The 11,246-nt window shown below is 38.7% G+C and overlaps 2 protein-coding genes across 5 annotated transcripts; one reads left to right on the top strand and one right to left on the bottom strand.

The window, feature by feature from the left end:
• The first annotated feature begins 1,243 nt into the window (after positions 1–1,243).
• Positions 1,244–4,034, top strand: zgc:110339 (uncharacterized protein LOC550490 homolog). The gene is made up of 6 exons (XM_048256262.1): positions 1,244–1,483; positions 1,589–1,640; positions 2,291–2,478; positions 2,635–2,790; positions 2,891–3,001; positions 3,095–4,034. The coding sequence occupies exons 1-6, from the start codon at positions 1,337–1,339 to the stop codon at positions 3,206–3,208; spliced, it is 768 nt and encodes a 255-aa protein (XP_048112219.1). The 5' UTR covers positions 1,244–1,336; the 3' UTR covers positions 3,209–4,034.
• A 643-nt stretch (positions 4,035–4,677) lies between these two features.
• Positions 4,678–7,996, bottom strand: gal (galanin/GMAP prepropeptide). 4 transcript variants are annotated; one of them, XM_048256258.1, is made up of 7 exons: positions 7,851–7,996; positions 7,674–7,754; positions 7,472–7,526; positions 7,031–7,102; positions 6,032–6,118; positions 5,100–5,171; positions 4,678–4,936 (listed from the first exon to the last, which is right to left on the bottom strand). In XM_048256258.1, the coding sequence occupies exons 2-7, from the start codon at positions 7,752–7,754 to the stop codon at positions 4,875–4,877; spliced, it is 429 nt and encodes a 142-aa protein (XP_048112215.1). In that variant the 5' UTR covers positions 7,851–7,996; the 3' UTR covers positions 4,678–4,874. The 4 variants fall into 4 exon arrangements, with proteins under 4 accessions (XP_048112215.1, XP_048112216.1, XP_048112218.1 ...); XM_048256259.1 differs by having other exon boundaries at positions 5,100–5,168; XM_048256261.1 differs by lacking the exon at positions 7,031–7,102 and having other exon boundaries at positions 5,100–5,168.
• Between the last annotated feature and the right edge of the window lie 3,250 nt (positions 7,997–11,246).

The raw sequence follows: 11,246 nt of genomic DNA, 5'->3' as shown, positions 1-11,246 counted from the left end.
TAGTTGTATTTGCATTTACCTTGTGGTGTGTGTTAGCATGTGTAGTCTATTCTTGGTTGTACCTCATGTGTTTATTCCTGTGTGCTGTGACTACCCCGTTCGTGTGTGTCTTGTGTGTTCTATGATGTTTTGACCTGTGTTCCCCGCTCCTGACTCAATAAATGTAGGCCTACTGATTTGATCCTTGTCGCCTCAGTTGTTACAATATGAATATAAATATAAATTAGTTGTATTTCACTTTGAACAGAAAAGCGTCTGCGAAATACTATCACCATAACCATAAACAAATACGTCGTTGGAGAGCTGGCTACTAATTCCCTAGGACAGTTCTTGAATCTTTCTCCATTACCATTCTCCTTACAGGCAATGATAGGCTAGTCGCGCATACAGAACAAGGAGCCCAAATACATTTTCGTGCCTCATGCTAGGCCAGTGAATTGTTGTCAGATTGTTTTCCAACTCTGCGTTCTACGGCCTCCACTCACTGATCTATAAAGAAGTGTTCTTTATAGATCAGTGCCTCCACTCCCCTTGCTCCGAGACAACGTAAACATTTATGCGTAAGTTTGCTTGTTTACAAACATGTCTCTAATTATCTCTAATATTATTTTGTTAAAAATACAGATATAAGGTCGTTTTTCGATTTTCAATTTTCGTTTCGAAATTTAAAAATCAAATGAACAGTAGGTACACGGACCCATATTGTATGTTTTATATACCGTAGTCTATATGGTCTGTAGGCCTACTCACACAGAACACCTAATTATTTTTATTTTTTCATAAGGTTTATAGGCCTACATTGTTGCTACAAAATAGAATCTGAGAGTTTTTCAACGTTTGCGTCTTAATTTGGTCATTTCTTTTCAGTATTCTAATAGCCTTGCATAATGTAGCCCATCACATGATGGAGATAAGTGAGGCGGCCTACTGCACCCTGCCCCGAAGGCTGCATAAAAGCATGTGTCATGTCTGTGCAATTAATACAGCTGTTCATTTGTAACTTCATATATTAAGTTTTTTCTTTCTGTGAGAGGCTCCAGAGCTTTCAGCAGCCAACGTGAATTTTGCATCATGACGTAATGTTTTCACACAAACGTTTCACGTTTTATAAAATGTGTCATATTTCCATAGACAGTAGCTTAAAGCATATTTCCCCCTTTTGACATGGTGCCCCCATGCTCTCCCCCCAGTCCATATAAGGGTGGGGTTATGAAATAGAAAGACACGCCTCCATACTCTTTCTAAAGCCAGCATTTCAGCAAAAGCCAGTATTGCTTTTGAGCTGTTCAGAAAGAGGCTGTCAGCGCTGGCTTCACATTGACATTTTTTTGTAAACATGACAGGAAATCTAAGCAGGTGTAACTCCATCCTCATAACAGGAGCCAGTCGAGGACTAGGTTTGCAAATGGTGAAGGACTTAGTCAAACAAAACGAGAGGCCGAAGAAAATCATAGCAACTGCGAGGAATCCAGCCACAGCTGAGGTAGGCCTAGGCTACCTAGTTTGGAAACATTGATGACCGAGACACTGCGTACACTTCTGTAGCGATTTGTATCAGGCATGTTGATTTCATTTTGTTTTGTTGCAGGAGCTACAAGAAATCACCAGATCATTCACTGGAGTTCATATAATCACCCTGGGTAAATTTAGAAGAATTATGGATCCCTATATTCCATATAGCTTAGCCTACAGAAGCAGGCTTGAAAACTCTCGCATGGGTGACGAAGATACAGTGTTTCTAGTCTGTCATAACACACGAGTTTGTGTAACATGTGACAATGTAGACTATAGCCCACAGTTTACTGAGTGTAAGCAGCAGATGGCGCCCTTGAGCCATAGTTAGTGTGGTCTCAGCAGCTGATGAAGGCAGAGGGGCTCTTAGAAAGTAACAGGCTGAAAGATAAATGTTGCATAGGCCCATTATATTCAATTGTAATAGAAATCTAAGGATACCGCCTTCGGTCGGTGATCAAAGGGAGAGTTGAGCTTAGAAAAAATGAATAGAATATACTTCCTAACTATTGGGATATTGCTCACATGCAGTCACTTAGAACCGTTCATTATGCGTTTAATTTAACTCTCTATAAATGTTTTATTTGCAAATTACAAAGGGCTTGCAAACACAATCACTAATCATTACTAACTATTGTATCAAGGATCACTGATGCCACAGTATGTTCATGTGTGAGTTTGTTGACCTTGGAAGTCAACCCTTAATCCATATTCTCAAAATGATTCTTAAAACCCACAGTTTCTTCTCTAACTGTCTTTGTCTTTTCAACAAAATCAGATGTTGTTAGTGAATCAAGTATACACTCAGCCTCTGAAGAAGTTGCTTCCATCGTGGGAAAGGAGGGATTAAACTGCCTAATAAACAATGCAGCCATCAACATCTCCACTGACCTGAAAACTGTGACCGTGGAAGCAATGATGAAAACCTTCGAGAGCAATGCTGTTGCCCCTCTCATGGTCACCAAGGTCACCAGAACACTTATTCATACTCTAGATTATAGCAATGGAGAATTGTAACTTGGCAGCTAATTTATCATGAAGCTCTTGTCCTTTGGGCAATGGTATGTGAGTCCACTTTCTTTGTAAAGATTATGTTTTATACAAATATTTCTGCTGCTACAGGCCTTTCTACCACATTTACAAGCAGCGGCAGGACAAAACACTGGAATGGGTGTGCACAGGGCAGCCGTCATCAACGTTTCCTCCATCTTGGGATCTATTCAGCTGAACTGGGGAGACGGAGCGCAGTTTAAAAGCTATGCCTACAGAACATCCAAGGTACTATTTAGAGGCCTGTTGAATGCAATAGGTTTTCAGAGTTGTGTGTACATCACATTTCCAGTTATGTTAATGTGAAGTGTGTTGTGGATCTTTTCAGTCAGCGTTAAACATGATCACAAGATGTCTGGCCACAGATCTAGAAGCTGAAGGTATTCTGTGCCTGGCGTTACATCCAGGATGGGTGCGCACGGACATGGGGGGCCCACAGGTGATGTCTAGTTTGCAGCTATTGTCTTTGTTATGTTGTCAGTGATGTGGCTTATGCATAACAAGAGCACTTCCCTCTCTTTAATTTTTTTAGGCACCTCTCACCCCAGAGGAGAGCATATCTTCACTTCTATCAGTTATTTCTTCATTGACTGAAAAAGAACATGGGGGATACATGGACTATTCAGGAAACAAACTGCCATGGTGATTGTCCTACACATGAAACAAGTAAATACATATTTGCTTCCTAGGCATGCCTAGGACAGTTATTTTTGGATGGTTAGTTGTAAGGTGGGCTAGATTGTCATGAAGAGTTTTCGAGACACTTGATGGAGGACCTGTTTTTCCAGCACAGCTGAAAGGCAAATTTCATCTGAAATTTGAATATCATGAAGAATTCTTTTTAAGGCTTATGTGTGGAACTACCCTCATTCCTACTTCAGATGATGCTCTACAAGAGCCATGTCACCCAGCATTTGACATATGCTCTATACCTGTACTGTATCAACTAGGTCTTGCTAGTCACATAATGGATATGATTTGGAAAGGTCATTGCCCATGTTTCTCCATATGACAATCTACATTTTAATATCTTCATCAATATTCTAATATGAATATGTAATCCCACTAACCACTAAATTTGTAAAATTGAAGTACCATCTATTGATACAGTATTGTTTGTTATTACACTATGTTCTATGCAATACAGTATACAATGTCCAAATCACTTTCAGCCAAACAGTTCACCACACACATTATGATCGCATTATGATCATCATTGTGTGACCCTAGATGGAGCACAAACCTTGGCAAAATCGAAAGGATGAGAGGTTGGCACCCCATATGATGAAAGTATTTGTATCTGTTTTTGCATTGTTTGTGCACATTTGTGTAGGCAAAGTAAAAAATATGCTCTCAAACTGTTTTTAGAAATTAAGCAATTACGTGGTTAGTGACCTGTGGTCACCCAGCACTCCATTAATGCCCAAATAACTTTTTTGTGCAGTCAAAATAAACATGTCTGCATCATTGTGTCTTATGTTTTTAAGCGTTATTTGTTTGAGGTCACTCAGCATCCCATTAACACCCAAATGTCTCCAAAATAGTCGTTTATGCATCGTTTGTGCAGGCAAAATTGTGCTCAAACTGTTTCAGAGAAATATATCATTGTTTCTCCTTAAAGGTGCCATGTGTAAGAATTGAGGTAAAAATATCCAAAAAATGAGCTACACGCATCAAAAGAATGAGAAGAAATAAGGGCGATGGTGTCATTAAAAAAATGACAAGGTATAGTGCTGCAGAGATATCAACCTGAATTAGCATGCTAAATTACTAGCCACAGCCCGACAGGTGTCATAATACCAGTTTCGGCCATGGGAGGCGGTATGCGGGCAACATAACCGCCAGCCAAACTGCAATACACGTGTCTCGGTTGTTACTCTAGGGTAGACCAACTTTCTGGAGGTATACTGCCCCATCTTTTATGGAATGTGGAGTATGAATTGATTTTTTGGCGGACATTACACATGGCACCTTTAATATCAATTCATAAAGTGAACCTGCATGACCATGCAATACCCTTTATTTTCGTAAACATGTAATGTGTGTGCCTTCATGTCCACCCCTCAAAAAACTCAATATCAAGATAGGGTGGTCTGATTCAGAGAGAAGACAGGATGAAAGTCATGAATTTATTTATCTTTTTTACACTTTCTTCAACTCACACGGCCATAAGTTGTAGTGGAGTGAAAAACAATGCCACAGAGTAACAGGAGAAACAGGAATGTTTTGCTTAATTTGTGAAACCCAAACAGAAAAGGGCAAAGCCAAGGTCCTATAGGTGAGTACACAGGAGCGTAGGGACTCATCACAAGCTATGGCTGACCCATCTCTTCTGATGTGAGGGATGATGACAAGCTGTCAAGTGCCCCCATTTCTAAAGAAACAAACAATCTTTCCATTAAAACATGGTATGCTTTGGTTTTGCCAATGATTTTTCAATTAATATCTTAAAGCAAAGAAAACATACAACAGTGTTCAGATAGGCTACTTCATAAAAACTGGCATCAGGAAATACATTTCAAGGGTACGTGTCTTACCTTTCAATTTTTGATAAGAAAGGAAGTCAATTATGGTGTGAATAACATCTTCATCAGATATCCTCAAAGCTGCTGTTAAGGAACAAAATAGAGCATCATCCTGTCTTACTATCACATACCAAATTGTAATGGTTTCATTTCAAGCCACAGACACAATATTTGTAGCAGACATAACATTGACAACGACATGCTTTATAGTGTCATTTAGGACAGCGACATATGGTGGATGGACAAATAAAAGAATCTGAACTATAGTGTCAAAACATTTTCAATATTTCGTATAATGCTGTTAAACACACATACCACATACATATCAAAGTGTACATCAAATTACCTGTTTTTTAGAAGTGTAATTTGAGATAAATGATATGCATTTCATTGGTTCTTTAAAAAACACTACTTGTTTTGAATGAAAACCATACTTTTCTATTCAAATAACTAAAACCCATCAGAAATATAGTGTGTATGATCGCTGTGAATTACTTCATCTACCTGGTTTTGAGAAGAACAGGTGTATAAAGCCCATTTTCTACCACCACTCAATGGCACATTAATAAATCCTAAATTATAATGCTTTTTATTATTTATATATTTTTTCAACTGATTATGGCCTAAAAACTGATTAGAGCATGCTTTCTTCAGAAACACAATGCAGTTTATTTCTGAGATGGGCAAATTAAATGAATGGACTATTATCCGCAAGAGGTAAGGAAACAGGTACTGGGTGAAAGATCACTGAAAATAAGTTTTAGTCACACAAATCTAACTTGAGGTGTTGAGGAGCTTGACAACTTTGTGAGGCCCAAAGGAAAAGATTGCAGATGAGTGTGCTTGACACCATTTAAGGAGCAAGAGGAAATGTGATGGTCTGGTGGTGATTATGTGCAACCTACAAATTTGAATCTCATGGCTCAATAAACAAGTGGCTTTACCTGATTTGAAATCATCCTCCAGGGGCATGTCTCTCTTTCCTGCCAGGCCGTGCTTGTCATTCAGTGATCTATGACTGTCAATCGCATCTGAGAAGCAAAGGCAGAAAGAAATACACTAAGCTTAAAACCTGTGCAACCACTGCTAGTTACTTTATCAAACTGTAAGCTCCCACTAACACACTTGCGCACACTCAGCCACTCACATTCATATCGTTGCACTCACTCACTCATACACTGTAGACCTGATTGAGAGTCACTGATTAGTCTCTGCCCAACGGGGAATGGCAATTCATTTCAATGACTTCTTCGGAAAGTGTTCAGAGCAACCTGCAGGCCTTGAGTCATGGAATTGCTTTTCACTCAGTATCACCACTACAATGACTGACAGGATGGACAAAAGCACAGTGATAAAACAAGAGGAACCTCCTTGCAAGACTGAAAAGAAGATTAAAGCCAATTAAGGTAAATGGATAAAAAAAAAAAAAAAGGTATAAAAATATCTCTGTCCATCTCTGAGCATATTTTCTTTTTGTATAGCTGAATATGCCATGGTTTCAATAGAGGTCAGGAGAAACCAATAATTTTATCTACTGGACACTTAATTGTCCTTAAAAATGTGACCTCTCTTTTACTGTCGTGACCTTGATAATTATTTGAAGAGGATTCTAGTTGTCCCCAACCTTTTGAGTGCTATGTCAATATCTTCGCTATTGCAATTATCTAACAACATCTCTTGAACAGATTGCATGACCACATGGCATTATTATTTTTTATGTCCACATCTTTAAAAAATGCATTTATGAATTCACTTTGAAATAAAATATGATAAATGATGGTAATATGAGAATAATATTTATGCTCTGGAGGATGTTTGTTTCAGCAACTAAAAAATACAGTTGTGACAGAACTGATATGACAAATGGCATAAAGGTCCAACACAGAGATGTGCCACAGAGCAATTCCTCCCTTGACTTCAATGACCTGCAGGAGCTATCTTACATTGACCAAGCAGTTCTTCTCTCCCCCTTGCACTAGGAGTATCCTTTATCTGTATTAGGTGATCAATACGACCTGAAACACAGGGATGATGGTATTTTACCCGAGCCACATCCAGTCTGGTCATGGGACAGGATATTAAATAGGCTACAGGTAATACCTTTGACAGCACTCCACAAGACAAACACCATGCACTCAGAAATTGACTATAGGAATTGTTGTTGAAAAGTTCTAGTCCAAATAAACTCTGGCAACCACATAACCAGAATGAAAACAGTTCCTCTGACTTCTGAGTGGGATGATCTTTTAACAGATTATAATGTCAATATCTAAGCCACAGGTTAGGCTGCATCATTGAAACTGACCACACCAAAACGATTAAGGAAATGCACAGAATAGCATCCCATTGAATAATAGAAACAGATGGGAAAGAAAACCACTCACGAGGACCCAAGAGGTATCCTGCACTGTTTAGAGTCCAACCACGCTTCTCTTTAGCCTGTAATTTAAGAGGAAATGCAATCTTAAAGTTGGTTTCATCTCAAATCATCGTTCAGACAGCAAAGATCAAGTGCCATCTGATTTAACTGTTAATTGTTAAGTGTCACATATTCTCTTACACAGTCAAAGAAATAAGGCAACCTACCGCAATTACTAATCCAATTGTCTCCGAGAGGATTGCGCAAAAAATGAGAGATACACAAACGCTGGTAATACTCTTCTGCATCTAAAAATACACAGAGAAATACGTAAGGAAACTTATGTTTAGGATAACAGACTAGTTTTTGTTTAAATTACTTTAGAATTTAGAAAAGCTACTTACCCTGGATACACTTCTTGTGCTAGCCTATATTTGAAACAAATTCCAGCTTCACCTCTCAAAAATAATTGGGAACAGTTTCTGAACCTTAAAAACGATAGACTGTCTCTCTCTGCCTGTCCACACCAAGAGTTCCTTATAATGGTCTGATTGGATGGCCTTTTATGTAATCTCACTCCCCAGTAAACACACGTGCGCGCGCGCAAACAAAAACCTTCCGTCAGAGCAATTGCGCGCATCCACGCAGTGCCATCAGTAGCCTACATCCCAAACATGCTTCACCATAATATGATTGAAAAAGATTAGTCTATGAATAGACCTGCTTTTTGTTGTACTACCAGTCAATAAATTATGTAGCCCTGTCTAGCGAGTTGGCTACCCTAAATAAAACCGAGAATGGGCTATAGGCTATTTAAAAATATAGATAAAATATCCATGGGCCTATGACATTTTTGCAACAAGATCTCCATTCACTCAGTTGGCCTAATAGGCCTACAAGCGCAATAACTCATATTCTTGTTACTGTAGTTTTACTGACCACCTAGCTTATAATAGGCTGCAGAATATTATAATATTGATATATATTTGTATGTTTGCTTCACTGAAACTTCACAGAAATTACATAACCCTACCTCGCTCAACCCATAAAAGCATTCATTAATGCTAAAGTCCTTACAACAAATACAATGCATCTCACATATCCCCCATCCTGATAGAAATATCAACACCGAAGGACTTGAATTCCAAAGCAGTTTCCTGTAAGCAGCAATAGCATACATTTTGGCATGAAACGTATAAGCTACCAACACTAACATCACTAGCCCATCTGTCAAATTTTGGTGATAAAGTTGGCAGTGCTGAACAGCGAAAGCTTTTCTTACATTAGTATGACTTCTTCTGTCCCAGAACACAACTACATATCCTGGATGACTAATGAGAACAAATGACTGTAGGCCTACTTCACATGACCATATAATGATATGCCTTGCTTAAGACTGGATCACCTCTAGACTAAATGTATATACTTTTATTTATAATTCTCTATATATTTTTCTGAAAGCTATCTATCTTATTTTGCATGATATCAACTTGGTTCTGTTATCTTTGCAATTTTACAGCATCTGACCATACCTACCTGACCATAGCCTACAAATTAATTAAACTTCGTGAAAAGTGAGTTTTTCAGTCATCCCACAGTGTTTGTGGAATATCTGCTGAGCAAATTGAAGGATCTTCATCAGACCTGGCACACTTAATCACCACAAAATCCATGTAGACTGATTAGCTTTCAAGGTCATAGGGTCAAGGTCTTCTGAGTCAAGCATAAACTTTTGCTCTAACACACTGATTGATATCTCCCCACCTTGAACATCTTCATCAAATCCATCATGAAATCTGGCTGACACACTTTGTTTCCAGTTTTCGGAGCCTGGGCTGCCTACATTGACCGTTTTCTTTTTTTTTTACAGTGTATAGGCCTACTCATGGGTGGGTATCTATAGCGGTCGTGAGGAGATGATTGCTGAATGTGACCAAAAAAATCTGGGCTTGGGATTGTGTAGCCTACAAGACAGATCTGTCGCTATCAGAAGTCCCCCCACCCAAAGTAGTGGATGACCCCTTTTGGTTCATATAGCTTACTAATATAATAATAATAATAATCTTTATTTATAGAGTGCTTTTTCTAAACAAAGTTACAAAGTGCTTTACAGATATAAAGAAATAAACAAAACAAAAATTAAATGTCTAAAAACAATAGGCTACAAACCATGTCATCGTTGGCAAGAATATTGGAAAGATATCTTTTGTGTACTGTGTACATTCTGATATGTTTTCCTTTCCTGTCAGATATGTAAGGATAACTGTTAAATGTAGGCTAAGTCAAAGTAAAAGAAAATGTCCTTGCTTTGGCTTCAAATGTCCTTGCTTTGGCTCTCACCATGAAAAAGTGGTGGAGTGGCTGGTAGACCTAGGCCTACTGTCTGAGGTTTGCTGTCCCCTTGCCCAGATTCCTGGCCCGCGCAGCCAAGGGACCCACTAGGCTACTTGCCCTATGACAACTCCTAACCCCCACCGATTCACCGATTAGAGGGCTTTCCTCTATCTATCTCTTTCCTTCCATCTTAAAAAAGACCTGCATGCAAGTCAACACTGCGCTGAAACCTCAAGAATCAGTCAAATCGCGAACAGCCAGCTCCGTTTAATTGTCAGGTGTGATTAAATGCGTTCATATTCCACTTCTTATGTCATAAACGTTGAATGCCTATGGAAAGGTTTTGTGGTAGGATTATCTAATGGTCAGTGTTGCTTCAATTTGTGTTTTGATTTATGCGACGCACCGATGCTGGGTTCATCAGTTTTGCGCAAGTTCAAAACGTTTAGCCGACTGCCTAATTTGTCATTTTCGTTCTATAAGTTCCATTTTTCATGTCATGAATGTAACATGCCTATGATAAGGCTTTGCAGTTGTACAAGATGGTCAATCTATTGTCTCAATTGTGATTCGTGTGACACGCACATGCTGGATTCATGCACTTGATCAGCCTAGAACAGGAACATTTTTTGAGGGAATGAGAGAATGAACGCAAGCAAGAAACACTTTTTAATTAAACGTAGGCCTATTTTACAAAGACATCGTAAAACACTGAAAGTTAATATTTACACCACGGGTCTCACGTCGCTCTCAAGCTCAGTCGCGTGCTGCCCTATTTTGAGCTTGCGATAGGCTATACAGTCTCTCAATTTATGTGATCTATTTACTAGTGCAATAGCTACTTCTGTCTAAATAATAGGCCTATTAGGCCTACCTCTCCTTATTCGGTGTAAACTTGGAAAAAGATCAATGGGGCCTTTAACACTGTCAGTTCTTGCAGTTTCTTTACCGAGAAAAGAAAAAAAAAAAAACAGCTGGTGTAACAGGTGTGATCTTGCGTTGTGTAGTTAAGCACCATACACGAGGATTCCCAGTCAAGTATTTTTATTCTGGTAATAGACCAAATGCAATCATTCAACGGTCTTGAATAATGATTGACAATGCTGCAGCTCTTGCAGGCAAGATAAACTGGGCTTAACAATAACAAAGATATGTACCTGGTAATAGACAAAATGCAACCATTCAACGGTCTTGAATAATGATTGGCAATGCTGCAGCTAGAAATATAGAAACACTTATGTTAGCATATACAGTACATCTTACATAGTAGTTAGCTAACCTAGCCTACTACGCAGCCTACATGTCATTATCAAAACAAATACAATGAATGTGCAAATCTCTGATCATACAAAAGTCTATCAGTATCCCTAGGTACATATACATTGATATAAGAACATTTTTGAAACCAAGACAACCATTATTATTAAAATAATCTACAGTGTGCATGTACTCATGACCTACCTCTT

This window comes from Alosa alosa, chromosome 11 (assembly GCF_017589495.1).
Source record: "Alosa alosa isolate M-15738 ecotype Scorff River chromosome 11, AALO_Geno_1.1, whole genome shotgun sequence".
NCBI lineage: Eukaryota > Metazoa > Chordata > Actinopteri > Clupeiformes > Clupeidae > Alosa > Alosa alosa.
This window is presented reverse-complemented; position numbering and strand designations above follow the sequence as displayed.